We start from the raw sequence: 26765 nt of genomic DNA, 5'->3' as shown, positions 1-26765 counted from the left end.
TAAGCGGAGATGGGTGCTTGATAAGCTCATTGCCTGAAGTAGAAGGAGATGCGTTGCACAGTTCTCATTAAATGCACATGCAAAAAACATCAGTGTAATAGCTTAGATGAAGTTCTCTGCTCTGTGTTATATAATTTACAGGATTATATGACTTCCAAGTACTTGCATTCCAAGCCAATCACTAGAGGGTTTTGGTTAGTTGGGAAGACTGATTGGTCAATGACTGATTTGTTACCTGTACAAAGCCCAGCTCCATGAGCAGGGCCACCTTCCTTAACTTGCTTAACGAAAATGGTGTCCATCGGTTCGAGCCTATTCCGCGGCCTCCCTGGTGATAACAGAGAGACAGGCATAAATTAGTGGACAAATAAAAGCATTCGAAATATAATGTAGGTCTCCTTTTTTTCCCCCAAATGTCCACTTTCATCAGGTTTCCAAAAATGTCAACCAGATAAACTACAAGGTACAGTTTTACACGTGTCTGATTTAAAAAGAAAAAATTCAGAAAGCACAGAGTGAGGAAATTAAATCCCTAAAAACCTCAAATAAAAGCAGTGCTGTACTCTAGGTTCATTTACAACCTCTCACTTGCATCAAGGCTGAACTTGTAAGGTGAAAAACCACAGCAACTCCAAAACCGAGGAGAACCAGAATGGGCAGTAAATTGTTTCATGACATTTGTGTGAGAGAGGATAATTAGAAAGAAACTGGGAGGTTATGGACAAGATTTGGAGACGTGTGAATCAACATTATGACAGCACAACAGGCTGTGCTCTGACCAACCTTTGCCCACATTTCAACTGTTTTGTGTAGTCGTGATCATTAATTGGTTCAGAGAAGAAAAAAATCTCAATGGGGGCAATTGTGTGGTTTTAGAGAAGTGGATAGAAGCAGCTAAAGGGAGGAAAACCTGTTTGCTCATGCTGCTCCTGTCTCCTAGCAGCTGCATGGCTGCAAAAAAAGGAAGAAAGAAAAGAAAGAGGGAGGGTGTGAGAGGAATAGAGACTAAGAGAAGGTAGAGTGACAGTGTGCTCAGCTGCAGAACTCCCACTCTTCCCTTATAAACTGAGAAATAGCTCCGGGTACAGCCAGAGAGCGGCTGAACTTCTTCCCCAGTAGTTAACATTCTGGTAGTGAGTCAGTGCACAATGACTCACAAACGGTGGCCAGCACGAAAACCGGCGTGATAGTTCGGGAAAAAATGTAGTACAAGTGGTATCGCTTGGTCAATTACAGAGGTTGCATAATCTTAATATCACCGAAACATATGAATTAGTGAGAGACACGACTTTTTGCCATGTGACAGTCACAATATTTAAAGGTCATTTTTAACCGTTTTTGATGATAATTTGTTGGGAAAATAGACCCAGGAAACAGGAGGCTTGATATCACTCAAAAGACAGTTAATCTCTCCACAGCCAATAACCTTAAAAACATTTGTTAACCTCACGAACACACACTTGTGATTCGATATTTATCTCTTTCACATTTGAGATTACTCATGCAGAACCACCTTCTGGGTACTCACATTATGTAACACTGCAACTGGAGTAACTGAGTCAGACTCCCTCTAGTGGTATACTGTGGGACCACATCTCAATTTTCACAGGAGCTGGTTATGAATTCTAGGACTTTAGTTGTTGTGTTCCTCTGAAGCAGGTCATTTGCCATTTTGCCTTTGTCCCATCGAAGAACACAAGATAATATAAAAAGATAGAAATTTCGGAATCAATATTTATGTTCTTCAAAATGTACTTATCAACTTCAAATGACAATTGTTTTTACAGTAATCTAAATCAGTAAGTAGATTTATCTTTACTCCACAAGACTGTTTGTCTTAGTCTTAATACTTTTAACAATTCTCAACAATTTCGGAAATGCCTTTTGTTTGCTGCATTAGAAAAAAAAAATAGCAGAAAAATATTTAAGTCAAAACTAAACTAAAATAAGCAAACATTGCCTGAAAACAATGAGCACTTACACCAAAAGACAAGCTAAATAACACTTGTGATTAAGATAAAAGACAGCTCTTTTTTTTCCCAGAGAGTTGACAAAGGACCCTAACTTGACCCCAGAGTTGTGACAGAGGAGTGTTGTCTTGAATAGACTCCTACAATAAGTGAAATGATTGTGGCGAGGCACTGTGGGGGGACAAGAGCAGCACTCCCATTACTGTGATGCAATGCTTTATACTTATATCCACGTTTAAGCACATGTTGCCTTCCTCAAATAAAACCACACCTCATCATCAGTTGTGTCAGTGGGCAATAGACCGTGACATCACTGATCCTTCCAGCAACCAATGGTCAAAGAAGGCGGTCTAAATTCTGTTCCCATGACTAAGACTGTAAAATTCAGATAGATCTGTTTAAAGGGGTTAGTGGATAAAGAGCTACCAATTCTTGTTTCCCCACATCAAGCTATGAATTTATACCAACCCACCGTTCTATGTTATAAGTGCAGCAATAGATTGTTTGACTACCCAAACCCATCATATGAATAAGATTTACATTTTTTAAATCTTATTACCAATCAATGTCTAAGGGGTATATTAGATGCAATTATTTAAAGTGTATTTTTATTCTGAATAGGGCAAAAACTTTCTGTTTCTTTGGTGTGGTATTGGGAGGTTTGCTCAGTGTAGACTGAAATCACACCAGGTTGTCTTTTCTTCTTATGCCTTTCAAGCTTTTCCATCCAGCATAGTCTTGTCAGAATAATACCAAACTAAGTAAAATTACCTTTACGTGTGTATATAGGCCACTATATACAGTATACACTATACATACTTGTCCTGCTACAGTTTGACAAGGATTTTGAATCTTTTTTACACAGCATAAAAAGGTCTCAGACTTAAATGTTTTGCGTCAATGCTTCATTTTAGTGATGTGGGCAGCGCTCTCTGCTCCGTTGTCGCTTTCTCTCTCTCTTTTTCTCTCTGAAAAGTTCAACTGTAGATACACTACCAAGTTATATTCCCATCAAGTTTGTTGAAAATCTGTCTATGTGCTTCAAAGTTATTTTCCAAACACCCACATTTGGAGTTGCTGATCTACATAGTTGTGTAATTATTAATAGCTATAAAGATAAAGCCAAATTAAACATGCCTTGCTCAACTCCGATGGTGCAAAAAGTTTGCAGGCCACGAAATAAATCACGCTTGTTTGACTTCTATGTGACTGCATGAGCATGGTGTAATTATCTTATCTATCACATTTGCTAACTTCTCTCTGTCGACATGTTTGTCGGTGAGATGCTTTACTGGGTTAAAGGTGTTTGCTCCCTTGAACTGTGTAGCTTTAAAACATTTTTTTGCAGAAGGGCTTTATGGTGTCTGTGGCCTTGTCCTGACTGTTAGACAAAGCCTATTTTCCTATGTATCTCATAGGAAATTGTCATTCTTTAAGTAAGAATACTATTAAAATGTGGTATCATTCCGTTCTTTTCTCTAGTATTAATATATTGTGCAACACTAGTTCACTATTGTGCAACTGCCAGGAAGCAGCATAGCTACAGAGTAAAAGGTCTCTGTATTTTACAGTGTTTTGGTTGGAGCGTAAATCATGGCTGCTTTAATAGGAGATGGCTCCTCTATACTTTTATGAATTTAATGTTTAAAAATCAACAGGGAGTTAAACCAGTTCAAAATTGGAACAGAGACTAGGAAATAGCATTTTATAATGTTACAGACTGATACTGTATAAACACAAGTCATCTGCTATTTAGATCAGTCTCTATCAAGAGGCAGCTTTGTTTGCACAGTGATTTTTAACTGCATATCTGTGTGTGGCTGTGCACATCTACATGATTCACTGTGTAAATACATCACAAACAGTCCATTCAGGATTTTAATTGGATGAAAGCAACAATTATCATTAGGACCGGACTGCAAACTAATCCATGCACGTGTTGGGGAGTACGTGCAGATGACCGTGTGACCGTGCATTCTGCTTTCTAATGAATGCCGTCTCCATGACACCCTACATGATCAGCTGCACCATACAGTTCATTAACCCACATCTATAACTGGGTAAAACATTGCATTAACACAAATACTGTGCTACACAGCGAAAAAAAATCTTGGATTTTAGTTATTCTAATATTGCTGAAAGGATAGGTTGACAATTTTCCGATCATTCTGATTGTCCATCTATTGAAGGAAATAGTCGTGCCTGTCTATGAACATTAAATCAGTTTTGCTTAAGAGATCCCGTCCTCCAAGCGCTCATCCCTGGACAGTGTTTCTCTGATGAACTGCAGTGGTGGTCCAGTAGTACAAAGGGGGGACTCTGTACTTAAAATAACTAACTTTGGCAGATATCAACCCAGGCCTCATTAACTTCAGATAAGTTAGAACTTTTTTTTTACAAAAATAACTCAGGATTTTGTCTTCTATCACTTTTACTTGATGCAAAGAGGAGGAGGGATTACTATTATTAAGCTCATCACTCTATATACAGGTAACTGACAATGTTGCATTGTGTATGAGACAATATTATGAATGTTTCTACCTGTTAGGTCGTCATTTTACAGATTTTTTCCTAATAGTGTTTTTTCCTGTGTATGAATGTTATCCAAAAACCACAAACAGTCCCATAATAAAATCATGTCAACAAATACACAGTACATATTGGGATATAAGGTTAAAAATGTTGTGATACTGCATGAGCACTTGATGTTAAAAAACTGATGTCTGATGTGTGTAATGAAAACAAAGTTTATTGGGTCGTATAAAAATCACTTCCTCATCGTGTGCAAGATGAATTAACATGGGGCTTTTATACAATAAATATCCTCTCCAAAATGTCAAATAAAATCAGTGATGTCAACCTTTTCATGCTCAACACATACACAAACAAAGCCTAAACAAACAAGCTCAGGGAGCTTCACAGATACCACATCAGAAAAGACTCACAGTTAAATCTAAATGATATATATTCTTGGTGCAAAAATCCCAAATAAGTACAGTACATATTTTGTATCTTGTATAAAGAATGTCATGCAAGAGCTCTTACTTTTGAATTGCCTTCTTGGCAACCACCCAGGGTTAGAAATTAAATTCAGATTGAGTTACATAAGAGTTAACCCTAGCAGGATAAAATTCAAAGCGTCTCAGTGGGATGTTTTGGCACAAGACGTGACACTGGATTGCAGAGTAGCGCTCTCCATCAAGTGATGGCCCGTCCAAACAATGACTGGGCTTTTTATTTTATTTTTGCCAAGTAGTTTCCAGAGATACTTTCGTTGCTCCGTCGTTTGCTGTTTCCAATACCTCGCATAAGCCGCTGATAGCTAATGGAGTACACAAAAGTACTAGTCTCATTCTGTTTTGTTTGTTTAGTGGCGGACACGCATTGTGCTGTAAATCGAGTGTTAATTCAAGCCCTTTTTTCCGCAAATGTGTGCCCCGTGGCAGACAAAAAAATAGTCAAAGTGACTGTCCTTTTTCATAAGTTCTTACATTGTGCACTCAACATTTACTACATAATGAAAACAAAAAAATTTAGAAAAAAGCAGAGGCATGATAAATGTAGGTTTTATTTCTAGAAAATAATTTCTTATCCAATCTAAAAATCTTCACTACCTGCAGAGTAAGGAAAACGTGAACTCATGCCACAGATTTGATTTGGCTTGTACCATACGAAGTGAGACAAACAGAACAGCAAGCACTGAGGCGAACAAGGGGAAAGAGGGTCAGACCCACACCACCCAGTAAAAAAAAAGGTTGAGGCCATCTCTTTCTGACAGCCTTTTTATGGTGAGACTGAAAACCAGCAAGGGCAACAAAGTGAAACAATATGGAGAGGAGGGTCAGTGCAGGACAGAAACAGGTGGTGCTAACCAAACCTTTCATGCCTCCACAAAGGTCAGTGACACATAGGCCCTACATTGTTTTCATTGCATAAGGAAGTAAAAAAGACCCAAAAGGGTGGATGGATTAAGAGTCATTAGAAGTCAGAGGCACCGCTCTGACTCAGCAGTGCTGAACAGCAGGCATGAAGAAGAATTTTTTTTTTTTGCTTACCTCTACTGCCATAATCTTCCTCCTGTAAAAAAGACAAATACACCAGTGACTTTGCTGCTTATGGTCACAGAAAATAGGTATCAGGCTTTTTGTTGACTCTGTGTTATCTTTCGCGGCAAGCAAACAATACTCAAGCGTATGAAACTCAGGAAAGCTTCTGATGAATAAACTGAAATGAAAAATACAATCCTGAAATTTACCGGGAAGAAGTGTGTGGTCGACTCCGGTGGGTAAACAATGAAGTGCCGCAGGGTGAAGCCGAAACCATGGGAAGTGCGACGTAAACGCACGGTTTTAGGTCTCGGCCATGAGAATGGCTCCTCCTCGGTTGGGTTTTGCGCTGCTGGAGAGTCTGCGAAGCTTCTCCACTCTGGACAGTCATTCTGCAACAAATGAGAAGGTGGAGGAAGGAGTTTATATCAAGTCGCACTAATCTGACTTTTATACACAGAAGTGGAGTTCCTGTAAAGCTGGTGCTTGACCTTTGACAATGTCATCAGTGCTGTGCCGTCACTGTGTGGACAAAAAGACAGATATTTGTTAGTTAAGAGTTATGCGAAGATAGATTTCTGCCGAAAAAATACCAAAAAATTTAAAATGTGGCTTAGAATAAAAACATGTCAATAGTGGAAAACAAGTGTGAAAACAATGTTACCAAAACTACACATCAAGTGAAAGCCACCCCCCCAATTTAAACATACCAACAAGTTACCTTTTTATTGTAGTTACTGCACATTAACACTTAATGTTAACATTTCATTGTGGTTGGACTTGCTTTAGAGGAGAATGAGCTTCTGATAAACATTACTGGCTGTCTAGTGTTTACAATCAAGCCCTGGTATCCCATTTTCACAGCTGGAGAGAGGAGCATGTCAGGCTTCAAGGCTTTGGAAACCCACTCCTGTGTTGACCGGCTATTTATAGTCTCACACCTTCTTGGCATCATGTGTCCACCTTACTCAGACCTCAACATATCACATCACTGGTCTCAGTACAAATTTCAGGAACACCCCTTTTATATAGTCTTGTATTTCCACACTGGAAAACACGTTTTTCCTCCCCCTGTTTCAAACAACCACCCCCATCCCCCGAAGCACAGACTTTCCCCCACAATGTGAGGAATTCGATGATCATGCATTTGCACTATCTCTGCTCTTATGTAGAGTATAATGTCAGAAAACCTGAGTGAATTACCTGCATGTTATCACAACCAGTGATAAACAATGATAAAAAAACACTTTGCTTGTGAAAACCTCTGCATATCTGATCTTTATATAAAAAGAGAAACAAATCTGAACAGCTCCCTCACTTGATCCAGCTGTTGCAAGGAGTTGTGAATGAGCCAAACCACATTTCAAAAAACAATCATGAACAACATTTTGTTCATGGCAACTTAAAAGCACCACCAACCCGTCCAATTGTTCAGAGTATTTCACAGTATGAACATTAGGCTTTGTATTCATTGGCTTATCAGAAACATATTGTATGCCTGGAGGTGTGTACCAAGTGAAAGCATGTTTCGCAGTGATTTTTGCTGAATGTTTTCCTGCTTTTCAGAAACCAAGTTTTTCGGCTCCTCGACCGTATCTTTTTGAAAGACGCAATAACATTAACGGCTAGAAACACAGCATATTTTATGTGGCAATGAATGAATGACGAACAGATAAATGGGCTTACTGCAGAGAATAAAGATCTACAGCCATACTTTGGCTTGCTGGGAAACAGAGCTGCAGGTGCAGCTCAGAAACGCATGTATTTTGATGAAACTAGCAAAACAGGTTTTACTGTGTATAACCAGGCTTTGGCTGTTCTCAGATACCTGCACTTTCATGATGAAGTCTGCATCTGTATGAGCCCTGGGTGCCTTCTAGTAAACATGCAAATCTATACCCGGGGAAGCGCTAGATCAACTGGATGTTTGAAATGCCTGCATTGCTCCCCTCATGGCTCCAGGGAAAGCCAGTCCCCGTCTACTGGATCTGATTTAGCTGCCATTGCACGGGGCAATTTCCAAGCCTCTGATCTTCAGATGTGGACAACAGAAGGGGGTGTGGGCCTCCTGACAAACACATGCCATGGAGTGTTATCATTGCCACATGCATAGTTAATACTGCTGTGACATTCCAGAACAATAAATTCCAGACCCTCATTTGCCCTCCTGGTTTCCCTTTGCTCTTGATAGAAAAAATAGAAAAAAAAGAAAAATAGCTAATATAGTCAAAACCTGACAGAACAGTTTAAATCTGCTTTCAAATAATCATGACAAAAAGTCAAAAGGGAATCAACATAAAGGGAGAAAATTGTGACATTACTTGTCTAAAAGGAGGCAAAAAAACCAGAAACACCCACATAAAAAAATACCTATATGTCGTCTTCTGCCCACAAATGAAATGAAATATTCAAGAGACCACCAGATTTGTATTAATCCACATCTGAAAATAGTCCTCAAAATAAATGACTATTTATTTCCATTTGCATCACCAGCTGTTTTACAAATTCCCCAAGAAAGTATCACAATATATTCATGGTGCCCTTCTCCTTTCAGTACACCCAAATAATGAATCAACAAGTAATGGCACCAGTACAACACTAACAAAGGTTGGGTTTTTTAATAATGGTCTGCTGCTCCTTGTGCATGTCTACCATACAACAGTACAGAGGTGCCAGCCATGGATCGGTATGGAGAGTTCTGTGAGACACGGTGCAAGGACAGCAATGTGATCAATCAAGACCCATTCTCATCCAATCGAAACTCTTCTAACGTAGTATGTTATCACACATTCTCTATACATTAGCATAAAATTACAATTATAAACCTCAAACTTTTTTGTACTTCAATAAATGGTATGTTGTTTGTATTGGTGTACGTGTGAAGATTTTCAGAGACATTGTACACTACATCAGTGGTTCCACGACCACAGATTAGAGGGCAGGCTAACCAATGCCACCCAATAACATCAGACATTTTAAGGGAAGCACTGTACGTGCACAGCTGTTTACACACTGCAAAGGCTAGTGTCTGAAGGCTGGAAAACAAACCGGAAAAGAAACTGGAATTTCCACCTTGTTCCTTTTTTAAAAACTACTATGAAACCACACTGCATGGTTTATGTGTTTAAAAACCTCTGCTGACATCATGAAATGACACATTACAAACACCACATGACATCAGCTCTAAAAGCATCTGACAAGTTTGCAGCCCTAAAATGTGAAGCAACCTAGTTCTCTGTTGGCTGCCAAATTCTACACCACATCCCACTCAAACCAAGCACTTATCTGTGAAAAGCCGGAGATAATGATACAGGTTGCCACTGGTGAGGCCTGGCCGTCTCAGCCATGTGCACGGCAAGGTTAGGATTATCATTACTCAGCCCGTGTACACAGACACACACACGGTGTTTTGTGCATGCCACACTTCTGAGTAGTAACATACAGATGGGACACAGTAAAGTCTTCCGTGAGGCTGGAGGCATTGACATGTGATGATATGCGTGGAATGTGTCGCACTGTTTATGCCACTCTGAGGTATGATGAAAATGAGATTTCATCTCCAAAGTCCTGACCCGTCAAAAAACAGACACCAAATAAAGTTGTATTATTAGTGTTATGTCTCTCCTGCCCTCTCTGGAACTGTGTGTCTGTGTGTGTGTGTGTGTGTGTGTGCGTGCGTGCGTGCGTGCGTGCGTGCGTGCGTGCGTGCGTGCGTGCGTGCGTGCGTGCGTGCTTAACCCTAACCCGGGCTAGGAAAAATCCACAAGTTCTGTCTGTCCTCTGGTTCAGTATCACCAGGGAACCTGCACAACAGCACAGCACAGTTGTAGCCGGGTTGGTTGGTGTGAATGCATGCGTGTGTCAGTGTCACATGTGTAGGTTAAATGCGGGGGATGGCAGACATGAATCTATCAAATTTAATAATACTACAAATAGCTAGAAAACAGGTCATTATTGTTTGCTCCGACCATCCTCAAACTCAAAGGCCGTCGTCTATCAGCACATCTGCATTTTCAGTAATGAAAATGAAAATGGCCAATCACAATCGAACAACTACTGTACTCTACGAAGACTCCCTAGAGCAAATGCTGATGGATAGTATGGCAACACTGCTTTCCAGTGCCTTTGCAAGTTGAAAACATTTGCTTATGTGCATATGGACCTTTGAAACTCAGCGGCACAGATTTCCATTAATGTGTTTTTTGACGTTTTAAAATATCTCACTCCTGTTGTTGTAATCCAGCAAATAACTAACTAACTAACTAACTCCGGTTTGGAGAACGCTAGTGCTCAGCTCTCATTCAGCAATGACGCTGGAATGGACATTCTATCTACCTATCTATGATTACACATCCAACACGTATCAGATAACTCTGATTTTAAAAATACAACTGTCTAGCCAATTCTTTCACAAAGCTTTGCCAAAGATGTAAACTGAACATACGCTTTTTTTGGTCAATATATTGTAAAAATGGTTGTTTGAAACAATGACATTCAAAGACAAAACAGTTTGCAGTTGTTCTGACAAAAGCAAAGCAGCTGTCAGCTCAATAATATATCCCTTTCTGTTTCTATCATCTTTAGTGTTTCTGTGTTCAAGCTGATAGGTGAGCTATTTGAACAAGATATACAAAATGGCATCGGCTTCTCCACCTCGGATGACGTGGATCTTTGCACCAAGTACTGCACAGAAATAAGGAAAAACAATCTCTTGAGTTTTCCCAAGAGACACTGCAGACACAACCATAAGGCAACAGGAAGTAACAGGCTTCTTCTATCCAATTGAAGGTCAATTTTCCCTTCCGATTGCCATCAGTTAGCCATATGATGCCTGCGCGTAGGGTTCTGCAAAAGGCAGCCAGCCTAAATGAGATAAACACTGAGCTTTAATGAACCATTGTGGGAACAGGGGGGTCTGTTTGTCAATAGCCCCCCTACAGTGCTTAGTATGGATCATGCTTCATCATCAATAATACATTTTACTCCACTCTCATTTCTGTTGTTCTACTGGAGCATATGATGCTGAAATGCAGGTATTATGATTCATGACAAAAGCCTATCTATATGAGTTTCAGATAAATTATATTATATTGTCAGATACAATAAAGAGCCTTGGTGTAAGAAAACTCTTACAGCAAAAACGGGGGGTCACTGATCCGCCCTGAATCTAAAATCTGTGCTGTGAGATTGATATCTAACCAGAGGAATTCAATAGAAGAAGGAGACATTAAGCCAACTCTGCTATTCGGATTCAGCTGCAGCGATTGAATACTGACCTCTATTCAGTTGATAAAGCTGACAAACACGCGAGGTGCAAAACCCAAAGACAAAACTCTTGATAGAGGGAAAAATCTATTGTTTGAATCAATTTATTGCAAGCACAATATAGACAGGCGTGTTTTACTGGGCCTATGATCATAAGCGCTGTGAAAAGATCAGAAGGAGAGGACGGACTACATGACGTGCGCAGGATAATAAGAGCAGGATGGTTGAGTATTTTCTTGCAAGAATTTTGAAGTGGCCACTATTGGGAGACACAGGGAGACTGTGTTTGAGGGGAAGACCACAAATAACTAAAATAAAAAGTAAGAAACACATTCACAAAATATTATTTTCTGTAATACAGCAAAATGACAGTGATTATTTTAAGATCTCTGTTTAGTTTTTTTTTTTAGCAAAGTAAATAGCCAATGTTCTTTCAATAGGCTTCACTATTATGCCTGCTTGGGACCGTAATCTGTCCTCTCTTTATAATCCCCACTGCTTGTTTACAGCAGCCACAGTGGCCATGCCGTCTCTGAATGAAAACAAAAGGCACACCCACTTATCATCCACATCTCTTGACTAATCGGTGACAACGGAGACCATCACAAGTTTCTTTTGAGTGTGTGTGTGTGTGCAAAAGACACATTTTTAAAAAAGATTTTTAAAACAACAACTTGGGAAATTTCTTCAGACATTAAATCCACAGTGTCATCATTTCCAGAAAATCCCAGGACCAGAGTCTCCAGGGGGTTTCCGGCTCAGAATTAGCACATGAATTGGTTTGTGTGGTAGACTTTTTCGACGGGCTGCTAAAAGAAGGATTTCCACCGGTTTCACTTTATCAAGGCTTTCCCTCACCCCATACTAACATTTTAAGCAAACTTCTTACACATGGTTCTTCTGTATCATATATATAAGATAAGTCTTGTAGCAACATTTCACACAGTAGATACTGACACCTGTTTATTGTCTGGAGTTATTTTGTATCAGAATTGTTGGATGTTGTTAAGCATATTTAGAACTAAGTGTGTAGAGGTAGAACAGTGTAACCACATGGTTGTAATGGCAAAGGTAAGCACATCATCTCAGTGTCAATTTTTAGCCATGACAGTGAAAAAGACAGGCTGACCTACTTTTTACGTACTTTAGTGTGAGTTGTTGGCATACTGTTAATTGTTATATGATTAAATACCATTGTGCTTTTTAATCACTGAAAAGTTGTCATTTTTGTTTTATACTCTTCTCCAAAACTTTATTCAATTTTATGAAGAAAAAAACATCTAAATACATTAGAGAGAGATCAAGGAACACGTTGTCCTGAGTGAGGAATGAGTATTACATTTAAGGTGGTGGAGGAAATGGAGGAAAAGGACAGTTTCTATATATATAGATAGCTGCCCTTTGATTTCAAAGAGTACAACATTTAATAAGAAGGTCTTCATTCAAACTAAACCTACACAAAAACTTAAGGTTTGAGATTTAGTCTGGGCCGGCAGAAACTGAGGCTTTTGGAAATGATTTTGCAGACACCCACTGCCTTCCTAATTGGGTTTTAAAAGTCACAACTCGACTTCCAGTGGTGAAACGCCACATGAACGTCAAATTACAAGGGTTGCTAACCCTCACCTACTTGGAATGCAGCAAATTTCCCCATAGTGTGACTAATGAAGGAACAACTTATTTCTTATCTTATCTTTCTTTCAGTAACAGTTACACCTCATTGGCAGTCCTAAGAAAAGTAATCTCTTGTTTACTTTTGGCAATTGCTGTTCCTTCGTAGAATTTTCTGCAACTGAGCAACCAACTGCAGTGTTGTCAATCGGCTTCCTGTTTACATTAGCACGTGCACGACCAGTGCATTGAATAGTCATGTGAAATGCATTTTCAGGTGTGTTAGTATGGATGGAGATTATTTCTGATACAGAGCTAAAATGCTCTCAGAGGAGCAGATGGTGTCCTGTCTAGTATTACAGGGGCCACAGCTTACAAATCTAAAAGACTGCGCTTGAATACTCTACTTCAATGCCATTGTCTCCTCCCACTACCACCAGAGATGAGTTTGATTAAAATCTCAAATCTGATTAAATGCTCTTCTGCAAATCATCTTTTGGTCTACAATGCGCTGGTGAGATGAAGGGTAAAACAATTCAACAAGAACTGTTACAAGCACAAACAGCTGGGCCAAAGTGTCAAACACTCTACTCCCCCGACACCAAACAGAAAGAGGGGGGGGGGGGGGGGGGGGGGGGGGGGGGGGCGCTGGATCAGTTGCCCTCAAAAACAACTTTCAAGATCAACATTTTACCAATAATGCAAAAAGTCTGAGGACTGATGTAGTTGTTTACCTCACAGAAAGAAGATCTTGCCTGTTGTCGCTCATCATCATCAAAAGAATTAACCCAACGTGATGCCATCATTGAACTTCACTTAAAATCCTGATGTCCGTGAACGCCCACATCGAAAAATAGCACAGCTCCAGCGGGATGCAAGAAAGAATAATATGGTCGTCCAAGTGGAAATCACACCTCCATTTCTTCTTGACTCCTTAATCCATCTGTTCGAGAGAGAGAGGGGGGAGAGAGCGGTTTAATACAGCATCTTGTTTTATTTGATTACAGGCAAATCAGTGAACTAACTGCTGGGACCTGACATCTCTCACAGTTCCGGGGTCTGCCAAAACATGAATCAATACTTAAGTTGTTTAAAGCAGATAATGGTGGACCGTCCGTGTTTAATTTTGGACCTCATTGTGCAACAAGTCTCCAACTAACGCTATTTTCTACCTGGTGTTTGTTTGTTTGTACCTCGTCCTTTAGAAAACAGTGATACTCAGATGGAGACCAGCTGATATCGGCTCGATCAAGTGTCAGCAGAAGTTGGTGTTTTTACAAAAAAAAACAACCTTCAAGCAAAGAGCACACACGGCTGAGTGCACCTCCTTCACAGACACGTTGAACATCAGCGACGTGACGCAACACATCATCATCATCATCATCATCATCAGCGCGTTATTCACGCAACAACACTTGTTGGGCTTGTTGTCATCGGCGCGCAGCGCAGCGTCGCGGTCGGTCGACACACTGCACGACGAGCGACCGGCGACCAGGGGACCAGGGGACCCGGGGACCCGGGGACCGCAGACGGGAGGCAGGGCGAAGTACGCGCCCGTCGCGTTTCGAAAATAAAGTTGTAGCAACCCCCGCGGGGGAGCAGGGCTGTAAAGGCGCCGCACCACTTGTACTTGAATCCCCAATGCGCCGGTTCGCACACTCGGAGATGCCGAATGTGCATGTTCGAGCTCGGTGGTCAACCGAGGCACGAGCCGCCGCACGTCGAGCCGTTGTTCTCCCCCCGGCCAACAAAAGGGGCTTTTCTCCTCGGCCGTTTTCGAAATAAAAAAAACAAACCTCGGCGTGCCCACTGCCCGCGGCGTGAGCCTCGCGAAAAGCCGCGCGGGAAGCGTGTAAAGTCGGCGGGGGAAAAAGAAAGAAGAAGTGGCGAGTGGGCTAGTGGCGCTGCGGTTAGCTCCCGTGCTAACGGCCGGAGTTCAGACAAAGTTACCTGAGGAGTTGTGAAGCGTCATCACGCGCGGCCGGCGACGGTTCTCCATGGGAGTTAGGTCAGGAGGACGAGCGGGGGACGTGCGGTGGCGGCTCCGAGGCGGTCGGGCGCAGTCATAGTCGGGTGTACTTTGAGCTCAAAGTGCCTCGCGGAGGTTCCTCCTGGCGCATGGTGCCGTTTGGTAGCTGGATTCTTTTTTCGCTCCCACCAGGCGTCCCGACTCTCTGAGGGAGTCCACCTTCGGAAAAAACAGGGCTGCCGCGGGCCAATCGGAAGCGGCCTTGTATTCGATGGGACCAATCAGGTGCGCGCTCACATAGAGTCGCCGCCGCTCTGGTAAAAAAAAAAAAAAAAAAAAAAAGGTGGCGTTGTTGAGCCGCTCGAACAGAGTTGAAGTGGCCGAGAGCACAGGGCGAGCTCATGGAGGACACGGTGGGAAAACACAGACACACCAGGTGAGTTTCTAACTCTTCCTCCTTTTTTACATTGAAGTTGTGGCTTTCCGCACTTTCTACCCTCTTTCGTTTCCCTCGCACAACAAGGCTGCGCTGGGGGGGGGTCACATGTCCTGGTTCACACTGGGGTCGAGCGGGGCTGGCATGTGGATGGCAGCGGATGCGGAATGTGAGTTCACACATACCGCACGGCACTTAATCTCTGCTCTCATCGTGCTGCCATCACACTCCCACGGAAGATCCTTTTTAAATTGAACGCAGACACGCCCGTAGTGGCGCACGCGCAGTGTGGGGCCGGTTCACAGCGACGGACCAAAATAAGTGGTCTCGAGTCTCGGGGGCCCCCGACAAATGTCCCCTTTATTCCCCTGCGACATAAGGGGCCACCTGTTCTTGGGATTGGCAGCGTTTTGTTGCAGAGGTCAGCTAAGGGAGGAGACGTCCACAGAGCTGTCCTGTCCAGCCAGTTCGGCCTCCAGTGGCTCTGCTGGGGCCGCGAGGCTGAGAAAATAAACACTGTACGGTTTTGCACTATTGTCAGAGACTAACTTGACCGTTTACATTCATGCTTCATTGCAGCTTTAGTGTTTAATAATAGTAATTCTTTAGTTAGTATTTTTTTTTGTAGAAAAAAATACTAACTAAAGAATTACTATTAAAAGTTACACTGAAATAAGCCCCACCTAATAGCTTTATATATATGTGTGTGTGTGTAATAATAAATACAGAATTCACATTTTCTACGTACCCTATTATTATTTTTGAGACTTTAAGATATCTGTATTTTTACTCAATATTTTAAATGTAAGCTTTTTACCTGTTTTGTCTTTTTCTTCCTCTTTTCTTTACAGTGTGCTTGTGCTACATTTACTCAAAAAACATGGAAAAAGAACGCGCACGTCCAGTTACATTTTTGTGATGGGTGCTGGATCTGTAAAAATCCCATTAGTTTGAAAAGAGAAGATCCACACACACAAAAGCTCCTGTTCAATGACTTAATTTGCCGTTTGGAGCACAAGGCTCCTCCTCAGACTATTGTTTACTTTAGTAAAAGACTTGAATACTGTTTTCCTCTGCTGCCAAAATGTATTGACCAAAATGGTAATGATGAAATCCTATCGAGATTTTATCAAGTCATTTTTCTATGAGGTAAATACTCTTCATAGTCAGGTCACTGATCCGCAGCAGACCTCGGAGCCAAGAGAAAAAATGGTATTGCTTTTATGAAGCTGCGTTTTCCCTGCTTACAGACAAGGAGTCATGTGTCAGGGGTGAACAAAGAGAACAGCTCAACACAGCAAACTCTCCATTGTTCTTTTAACCATTTCATTTACACTTAACCTTTTTTCAAAAACTAACAATGGTAACCTGATGTTTCAGTAAGCGCCTTAAAATCAGAAAGATACAGTAACAATTGAGAATAATTTAGGGATACAAAACACAAACAAAATACACATTTGTTAAAAATACTTTATTGAATGTTAAAGCTAAAATAATGAAACAACTGAGAGGTAGTTAATGTACTTAGTGTTCAGAGACCCCCCCATCTTTGATATTCAAAAAGAAATACCCCCAAAAAAACATAAAAAACCAATGTACAGGTGAAGAAATTTTCAAATTCATACTTCCCATGATTATCAACACTTGTAATATTGCGTCCAAAAAAGAGTAAGACTGAGACTAGCACATAATAGAATTAAACATTTTCCGTGTAAACCATTGTTGTAAACCTAAAAAAGTGAAGTAGATAGGTGTCAGTGTTAAAAACGATAAAAGTTAAAGAGAAGGAATGTTACATAAAAAAAAAAAAAGGGATCAAGATCAGATGTCACAAAAGCAGCTGTAAGTGCATGGCATCCCAAGGAAAATGTTCAGGCTTGCTGTGAGATGACATCTGTGTAACAGTCGCCTCTTTTACAGTCCTCTCTTTAAACCTTGTATTTTATCTTCCCACTTTCGCTGATCACGCAGATATGCTGCAAATTGAGAAAAGAACAACAGTCAAAATGGAGAATAAGAGCAAATTCCACATTATTCATTACAAAATCTTAATTTGGTGCATGTACATGTATGACATTCAGTGCTCCCGGGCACATTATCTGCTATCAGTCACGCACTGAAGACCACACAGACTGAGCCCTAGTGAGAATACGGGAGGATAATCTCTGCTATTCTTTGCCCGAATGTTTCGTAAATTCTCCTGCTGTTATGAGCGCATCAGACCCGGACAATCTCCGGCTGCTGCATTCTACATACTGTACATGAAGGGAAGACAAGTTTGCCATTCATGTCTAAAATTGTGAGCTCTTCCCCTAAGGCTACATACACATTACCATAATTATGCCAGCCACCCACACTATTCGGAAGTTTGGAAACGCTGCTTGCCTAATTTAACTTTGAAAACCCCAGGGCTGCGTTGTAGTCTGGACATGGAAAAACTGAGATGTTTGGAAACGATGATGCAATCACCTGCATTCGCTTCCTGATTTGCTGTTACTGGTCACGACTTGACTACCAGCAGTGAAGGCTAATTGTTACTTACTTACTTTCAGTACTAGTTCCACCTCATCATCGATCCAAGAGAAAAATTCCTGCTGTTACTTTTCACAATTGTTTTTCGTTCGCAGTATTTTCTGTAACTAAGGAATCACTGCAGAGTAGACTATCCGCTTCCCGTTTACACCGGTGCGCACATGTTCAGTGTACGTGAATATGTAGTGCACGTGAAAGATGTTTTCAGGAGTCGTATTGATGGGGATGAATACTAAAATAGAGCCAAAACACTAGAGCCAAAATGAAAATATGGTAGCAGGGATGTAGCCTAAAAAACAGTCATTGGTGTCTTAAAACAAAAAGGCAAAGACTTACATTGAGGTCTCTAAAATACTCATTGTAGTCTAAGGCATAGCCAACCACAAACCGATTGGGTATCTCAAAGCCGACATCTGAAATCATAGACAAAGAGTGACATTAATAGCAAGTATTTGCACAGCCCACTGACTCACTGACTAGAAAGCTGCAACAATTGTTTTAACTGTGAGAGAACCACTGACTCATAAACACATGACAGGGTTGGTAAAGTACATACAGTCAGGAACCCATGCTGAGTTGAATGGCACTCTCTTCACAAGCAATCTGGGGAAAATTAAAGCAGACATTATCATATCTATCTATCTATTGTGCTGTGTGTCAATAGGCACAATTAGTTGTAAAACAGTGGCACCTAAAACCTGTCTTGCTTTCTCGGTCTAGACAAGAAGGGGTAAACTAAGTGATTCACTAAACAGGTCATAACCTACCCTGCTACTTTGATCATTTTGGGCCTGAAGGCTTCAACATGCTCCAGGAGAGTTTTCATCGTCTTTCCAGTGTCTACAATTGCCTGTGAAGGAAAGAAAGACAAACTAAATTGAGAAAGCTAAGGCAGAAATGTAGGAAGTTGATCACACGGTACTTGCCTTACATAACCGTTTATGAGAATTCTCGAAAAAATTGTTGACCTCCACTGAAAAGGGAAATTTAAATCCAACATGTGATGTTCTACACAAAGTGATTCTGACTTCTTGATTTTCAAAGAGGTCAATGTTGTGCTGGAATGAAACTGCAGGTATGCTTTGTCAATCTTTGTCATGTAGATGATGTAGGTCAACATTCCCTACATATGGAATGCATTGTCCTTACACACGACACAACATTTTTCAACAGTGAATGAATATAGATAGGTTTTACACTGCTTTTAATCTTCAGTGTTATTCTAATAAATTTTCTTTGCCTTATGTCGGGAGTGTTTGACAGGAATTACATAAATAAACATGCTTCACACATGGTCACCATTGTAGAACCAGTGAGTGATCATGATCATAACCCTTTCAGTTGGAATATGCTTATTGTGCTGCTCTCCAAACTGATAACTGCCAATGTTTATTTTTTGGAAGATTTTTTTTTTCATATCCAATAAGGCCCCACGTTTTTGATGTGTAGTTTCTTGCCCATCTAACTGTAGATTTTCCTTTAGTTCCATTTTGTTTTAAGAGAAATATCTGGCTCTCCGATTGCGACATGCAGCCAGCAAGTCACTGTTGTTCAGTGCTAGTCAGGCAGTGTATAGTGGGTTTAATAGGTTTTCTTTTTTTCTTATAAAAACAGCCGTCTGATAATGTCAAGAATGATGCAGTGAGAGTGAACCAAATCAGTCAAATTGCAGGCAGCAAAACCAAAACAAAGAGTTGCTAAAGATGCTTTAAAAAGCTCCACGGGGATCTGTTCCACAGAGTCGAGTGATAATGATAAAAGACATTAAATAAACAATGAAGGCAAAGATTCATATGGAAATACAACAATCAAGAAATTACCATTAGTCCATTTTTGACTGCAAGTTTGCTCACAGATGTTTTTGGCACAGACTGTTTCCAAATGTTAAATCATGTAATATAAGTAACTGTTACGGAAAAAACTATTTCACCCCGTGCATTCTGGAAGGTTTATTATCATGTTAGGGAGGAAAAACAGTTCTTATTTCGCAAATATAGGTCAACCAATTAAAAAGTGTACTCATGTTGAATTCAGGTCCTTGAGAAGGCAAAAACAACAACTTCAAATTGCTCCCCTTGACCTGGATAACCAACCACGCCAAGAAATACAATAGGCCCATTTGGTTGAAGAGGACAAACAGAAGAAAAAACATGTTTGACTCACCTCCACAATCAGAACGTTCTTATGAGAGTGTGTTGGAGAGGGAGGAAGAGGGGAGATGAAAGAAGAAGGAAATTCTTGGTTAGCAACAGATAACAAAGCTTCAGCGTCTTCTGTAGTATTCAACAACAACCCATATTTCGAGATAACATGGATAGGTGAATGTAAAAGTAAGTAAGAAAAGATTTTTTTGAAATACAGATAAACATGTACTAAGAGAAGTAAATGGGGAAAAAATGAGCATTTTATTTCGGTGATCTATAAAGGGAGGAGTGATGAAACATGGTTTAACGACTGAGCCACACTCAACCACATTTATTACAGCAAGAGCAATGTGAGCATGGCTCTCATTTCATTTTATGATATCCGTGATTAGACAAGGAAATGAGCTCAGCGGAATAAACGCCCGCCTCATCCAGACTGGAAATCCGTGTTCCGTCAGTCCTGCGTTGAATGTCACACTGAAATAGCAGAGATTCTGCAAATGTTTGTCTGATCAACAGGAGACAACTGGGCACTATTTATACGAGGAGTCCCGATCTAAGCTTCACTTCAGCTTTAGATAGGTCATAATAAACTAACTGCCCTGTGACTGATTTGAACAATGGATTCATCCAAGCATGCAGTCGTGCTTTTGTTTAGACCTAATTATTCATAGACATTGTTTTAGATTTCCGAATTAAATCCTGGAGAAACATAAATTGAATATCTAACAATAAATGTAGGTCTCTGTCTGTCTGTCTTTATTTCAATTTCCTTGACTGACACTCATCCAATCCAATGTATATATTTCTGAGGACCCAAGGAAGTGAAGTCCATTATGTTTATTTGGATGAGTGGGCTTAGAGAAAATCCACAGACAGAAATTCCTCCACTTATGCAAACATGCTGTGACCATGATAATCTTGCCTTTAAAAAAAAATAAATGAAGCTACAGACCTATGATGATGTCATTGATGATGTCATGAAAAGTTACGCTCAAGCTTGAGTAAATTAAAGTCCCAGAAAGGGTTTGTTGGCGATGCAGTATGGAGTCAAAGGCCTGGCATGAACTTTGTATGTTCCTTGTCTCACACTAGATTCACTTTTTCCAGCAAAACATTGCAACATTCAGTTATGAACAGGCGACTAAATTTAGTTGTACATCACAGGGAGCTCGGGGATTTCACAAGTACACTTAAAATACAGAGGACGATGACTCAAGCTTACTACCTCATATCCTATTCATGTTTCAGGCATCTATGCCACACCTGGCTACAGGGCGTATTACTGTGTGCATACGTGTGTGTGTTCAGCTAAGCTAAGTAGTGTGTGTGAATGTGTTCTGATTTATATTGCCTCGAAATACTCTCGCCGACTTATGACTCTTGTAGTAGTGTCAAATTAATTCATCCCTGTGTGCACACATAAACACCCCCACACACGATGCATGCAGATGTGTGGCGAGAAAAAAAATGCACACTTAGCAAACAAGCTGCAAATACGCACACTCGCACAGATGCATAATATTTTCATATCTTCATTAGCTGAAGACACACACGGATAAAAACTACAAATCTAATCGTATTGGAAATTGTGCGCCCCAGTTGTATGTGACAGTTGTGCTCATAAGAACATCTCTGTATTGTGTATGTGCAATTAAACTATTTTGGCACTTGATTAAAGCAGTGAGCCTTTCACAACTGGACCACTGTCATCATCCTGATCTGTTGTCATAGTAACGTGGTATATCCTCCCGTTTATGCAGAATTTACATTTTTAGCTCCTCTGAGATAAAGTGGGGGGAAGCAAATTAACAATTATATTAACACATTTGTTAACTGATCACCACTGGGTTTGTCAGAAACTGCCATCTTTGATCTCTCCCGAGGAAGCACAGAAACCATTTCGACAGCACGGAGGGGGGAGATGGCACATTAGGGGGAAGGCTGCCCTCTTGAGGCTCGCATCCATCAGTACCCTCCATCACTTTGCCATGTGTGAGTGTTTGTTTCAATTTAATGGAGCTTGTGAAGATGTTTTATTGACTAAAGGCCGTTCTTTATTTAAAGAGCTGTTTCCCGCGATGCCGACAAGGACAATATTACCTTTCCAGCTAAAAAAGACAAGTCCTCTTCTCCAAGTATGTGAAGATCCTCTGTCGACTGGTCATTCTGTGAAAATAATGATCAGAGAGAAACATGTTTTTTTTTTATCCTTAAGGTTTTAATGTGTTAAAACAGTTAAAATAATATCAGTGAATAATTTAAGGAACAGAAACATAGTCCTGATGTAGAGAGATGAAATGTGATGAGACTACAGTACATTATTTTACTTTGCCAAATATTTTTTTCAAAAATTTCAGGAATCATCTCTAAACTTGAAAACAAACAACACATTTCAATTCTACGTGTATTTTATGCCACGACAATCAGATGCTGATTTCAAAGTGCTTTTTCAATAGCAGAGGGCCGAGGCTCACCAGGTAGCTCTTGAGCCGGATGAAGTGGACCCTCATGGGGATTGTGCGATTGGAGTTGCGGCTGAGAGCCTTGATCCTGTCCACCAGGTCAGCACAGAACTGGTAGCCTCCCTTGAGCACGCACAGCACCACGATGTCATGGTCTCCCAGGTCATCCATGATGTTGCGTGCGAGGCGTTCTGTCCTGTTAACAACGCAAACAAAACAAATTTCCTGTCTTGACGCTCAAAAGCAAAGCTGTGGTCCGTCCGTCCAGGACAATCGGAGATGTCTACATGAACCACGTTGGTTTGCCAACTTGTCTAACCCATCTCAAAAACATTCACAGATTTCAAAGGAGTTTGGTGACAGTGCTAGTTCCTTTGTTTTTTTTTGTGCAGAACAATTAGTTTTAGCTGTGGAATTACGTAACTATCGCTTGCAATATTCAACCTTCAATAACAATATTGTCATATTAATGTTTTGTGTTGTTGTTTAACATACTAAAGCAGGCCTCATGAATTTCTCAGAGTGGACCAACAACAACTAGTCATTTGACAGAAAATTAATCAGCGCCTTTTTCTTATATCCGGACCATCGAATTGTTTTGTCCCAGCTTCTTTGATAATTGATAATCTCCACTTTCCCCCCTGACATTCCATATGTAAACCACAATTAAGTGATGGATGAATCGATAATGACAACAACTGCCAGTTGCAGTGTTTCTCTCTGACATTGCTACTTGATTTCCTTCTTTTCTTGTTTTACATGTTAAGAATTATCTCTTACATTACAGAACAGTAAAACAGTCCACAGCAATGGACTTTAATGTGCTTGTGATTTTGCAAACATTGCCAATTGCCAAGAGTATTCATATTTCCATATATTGATATATCATTATCATTAAGCCCCTTTGCTGCACACGATTGAATATTGTCGTGATCATGGTGGATTAAGATGCACATTACTATAAAGGTTCCATTATCATAAGAATTACATTCCTTGTGGGGGATTGTGTGGCTGAGCACCCTCGTAATGTTTTATAAGGGGTCTATTTTGTGAGATGTGGTTAATCTTGTGGGGTTTATTTCATGGTTGAATAGAGGAAACCCCCAATTCAGTGGGAGTTTAGACACAAATATTCCCAGAATCTCTCAGATATGTGCCAAAAAAAACACGTGTTTTAGATGGACGGAGACAGCCGAGTGAAGACTCTTCCCGGCGGAGTTCGGTGCTGTACCTGTCCATAATCACGCCATGCGGAACGATGACACAGTCCAGGTCTCCGGAGTAGTGCGCCGGGTAGCTGAAGAGGTCCAGACTGTAGCCTGGCCAGTCATCGCTGATCTGGGAAGGGAACAGACACACGCAAACGTTAGCAAGTGGCGAATAAGTCACGGGCCTGAGACTTTGGAGCAGATGCGCAGCGCCAAGTTGCGCAGCGCCAAGTTGCGCAGCGCCAAGTTGATTGCCCAGCAGCAGCAGGAGACGGAGAAGAAGAAGAAGAAGAAACGCAGCGCCAAGTTGATTGCCCAGCAGCAGCAGGAGAAGGAGAAGAAGAAGAAGAAGAAACTTGTGCCTGCACGAACAAGTCAACTTTTGTCTGCCGCAGTCGGGTACACCGCGCTGCATTTCTCCTCTTATTACATTACCACGATCCCGCCGCTCCTCCCGTCTGATTGGACGGTGCTGTCTGCCATGTTGTCTTCCGCCCGCACAGCACGGGCTCTTGTCCCGGGGGGAAGTGGCGGAATGAGTGAGGAGGAGTTGGCCCCGCGAGACGAGGGGAGGAGCATCGTGTCGTGGTGACACAGTTCTCCTTGTGTACGAGATTCTTGAATCTCATGTTGTGGAGCGCTGCCGACTCCCTCCACCAGGGGCGCTACAACACAACACTTCCACGTCTCTCCCCGCACAAGGCTGCTGGTGAGGCGGGGGCCCCTCCTCCTGTGACCATGGCTACCAGGGCCCCGCTGGTGATGGTGGGTGCTTCGTCTTCTACCACAATGCTCCTTACTTAAGAAGTGGATGATTAGTTGTACCTGTTTCATTTACCCTCACAATTTGCTTTCAAAATGTAAAGTAAACAGAAGCTTCTGTTTCCCTCTGACCTGTAATGGATCACACACATTGAGTTACAGTGAAACGCTCTCCTTTTGAAAGAAAGAAAGAAAAATATAGAATTTAAATTCAGATTTTTTCTGCATTCAGACGTCAAGTTATACAACAGTAACCGAAAAAGTTACTGTGTACTATGTTTTGCTGCAATCACACAAAATGTCCACTTTAATGTAGACACCATTATGATGTGGATGATAACAAGGTTTTTTTTTTTTTAAATTCTTATAAATGTGTTAACATTGCCATCTTGTGGAGAGAGACAATCCCCTCTGGCCCCTCTCTCTCTCTCTCTCTGCACTGCTTTTGTTAATCAAATCATTATGTTCGTAACCTAATTTGATTTATGTTTTGACTCATAGACAGTCTCTTGTACATTCTCAAACACTGCCTCATTTTTTCTCTCCAATGCACACGGGGGTGGGGCTGTAATTTCAGTAATGTTAAAGACCTAGATGCCCCACCCAGTATGCACATTTTAATCTGTCTGTGTGACAGTGTGTGAATGAGTGAATTCTGGAGGAACCACCCAGGGACTCGTGTTGGTCAGTGCGTCCGGCAGCCGCAGCAGGGTCTGGGCTGTGGTGTCACTGCGCATTAGAGCAGCCTGCTGAGCTCTGTTGAGGGTGGGAGACAAGGTGTCTGGGCCGCCCATCCGTGCCCCTCCACGGCTGCTGTAATTACAAACAGTGGTACAATGACAGCTGGGGAGGCAGATGTCAACAGCAACATTAGATTTCAATAAGCCCGCACGGTGCCGTCAGCTCCGAGGAATGAGGAGGTGTTGTAACGACACTGTCCCCCCCCGAAAGCATAGCTATCACTCTCTGCACAACTTATTTCAAAGGGCTGCTTTTGTTTCGCATGATAGTGCAGCAGGCTTGATGCCGGGATCATCACGGCTGCACAAGCCAGTTTTCAGATGAAGTCCTGTCAGATTGTTTTTGATGCCGTCTCTGTTGGCGAGAGCAGACTGGCTCTTTCGCTGCCCTCGGGGTGCAGGGGAGCAGTCTGGCTTCGGCATTTCACACTCGCTCAACAGTCAAGGCCTGTGACCGTCCGCAGACTTTACCGCCAACTGCTTTCCTTACACCCTCGCCGCTGTTGTTGTGCCCAATTATGAATATTCAGTTGCCATGAAAGTAATTCTGTCAGACATGCAACTGTCCAGCCAGATAATGTCAGTGGTGTTGTTTGTAGTAGTTGAGGGGAGAAAACTCACAAGGACATGACTGTTCTTCTCCTTTGCTATCAGATTTTTATTTTAAAATATGCAAACTTAGAAAAGGACATTTTCCTCTTTGTATCCAGAAATATTCCCTTTGCCATAGATCGCCACTGACCAAAGACTATTAAAAACACACCAGTAACCCATGCTTTCCCACCGGGTGACATGTTCCTTCCTTACCAAGAACCTGTTCCCTCCTGCTGACAGAAATACTGACAAGAGCAGCAACCGTATATTCCAAAAAGCTTCTGCAATGTGTACAGTTACGTTTGTTTGAGCAATAGTTGAGAAAAAACTACAACCATTCTAGAAAAAAAGATTATAAAAGCTCAACACTTTAAAGATTTAGATCTAGATTTTCTGTAGTGGCTTGTGCCTGGCTGCCATAGACAAGGTCATAGAGTCTGAGACATTTTTTTTTGTTTTTGTTTTTTTATGGGCTTTTTATTTGACAGTAATGCTAATATGAAAATCATCAGCATCATCCTTTAATTACACACTGATACATTGGGGTTTACTGTATAACTGTTGTCATGTGTTGCTGCATGTATTGCTACATAAAGATATTCACAATGTAAAAACAGACTCAGTTTCAGATAGAGGTATATTGGGTAGAGAAAAACTGCATACAGCAAATCTTTTGTTCTTTCTTTTTACTTTGTTCAAGTGATGGTGATGTTACAAGAAAAACTAGATCCTCTTAATCTTTTAATGTAAACTTGATTTTAACATGGTGTGCATGGATGTAACCTTGTGCATGTGTCGGTCTGAGACGCACACACACCAGTATGCTGGGCAGGAGCCATTATGGAAGGGAGGAACACACACATAGCCGAAAAAGAGGGATGTCTGCAGGCAGTCACTAACCTTGGTTGACTTTCAGTTATCACTACAGTGAGTGTGATTACCGCCATGCCAGCGATGCCTCCGTGTAACCGTGAGTGTTTGCTCTCTCGTAATGACCATAACAAAAAAACAACACTGCTGATG

At 41.3% G+C, this 26765-nt stretch overlaps 2 protein-coding genes across 5 annotated transcripts in view; both read right to left on the bottom strand.

Moving 5' to 3' along the window:
* The window catches only part of arhgap21b (Rho GTPase activating protein 21b), a 35465-nt gene extending 20329 nt beyond the window's left edge, over positions 1-15136 (bottom strand). For 2 of the 4 annotated variants that reach the window (XM_035635415.2, XM_035635419.2), the window contains exons 1-5: positions 14843-15135; positions 13627-13835; positions 6226-6408; positions 6026-6047; positions 236-328 (exon numbers count right to left, since the gene is read on the bottom strand). In XM_035635415.2, coding sequence (XP_035491308.1) covers positions 236-328; positions 6026-6047; positions 6226-6408; positions 13627-13698 — 370 coding nt within the window. In that variant the 5' untranslated portion in view covers positions 13699-13835; positions 14843-15135. Of the gene's footprint in view, positions 1-235; positions 329-6025; positions 6048-6225; positions 6409-13626; positions 13836-14842 lie in introns of all 4 variants that reach the window. The other 2 variants (XM_035635416.2, XM_035635418.2) reach the window with 2 other exon arrangements.
* Positions 15137-16749: 1613 nt separating this feature from the next.
* Positions 16750-24261, bottom strand: prtfdc1b (phosphoribosyl transferase domain containing 1b). Its single transcript, XM_035635423.2, has 9 exons — positions 24082-24261; positions 23670-23776; positions 22451-22634; positions 22077-22142; positions 19993-20010; positions 18597-18679; positions 18386-18432; positions 18166-18242; positions 16750-17273 (listed from the first exon to the last, which is right to left on the bottom strand). Exons 1-9 carry the CDS (start codon positions 24223-24225, stop codon positions 17226-17228), a joined length of 774 nt encoding a protein of 257 aa, XP_035491316.1. The 5' UTR covers positions 24226-24261; the 3' UTR covers positions 16750-17225.
* Between the last annotated feature and the right edge of the window lie 2504 nt (positions 24262-26765).

This window comes from Scophthalmus maximus, chromosome 5, assembly GCF_022379125.1.
Source record: "Scophthalmus maximus strain ysfricsl-2021 chromosome 5, ASM2237912v1, whole genome shotgun sequence".
Lineage (NCBI taxonomy): Eukaryota > Metazoa > Chordata > Actinopteri > Pleuronectiformes > Scophthalmidae > Scophthalmus > Scophthalmus maximus.
This window is presented reverse-complemented; position numbering and strand designations above follow the sequence as displayed.

Bases quoted from the DNA above. Each gene is read 5' to 3' on its own strand.
- prtfdc1b (XM_035635423.2), bottom strand. From the start codon at position 24,225: ATGCTCCTCCCCTCGTCTCGCGGGGCCAACTCCTCCTCACTCATTCCG. The intron at 22,635-23,669 runs GTACAGCACCGA...CGTTGTTAACAG, and splicing joins CATGGCGTGATTATGGACAG to GACAGAACGCCTCGCACGCA. The intron at 18,433-18,596 runs GTAGGTTATGAC...AATTTTCCCCAG, and splicing joins AAAATGATCAAAGTAGCAGG to ATTGCTTGTGAAGAGAGTGC.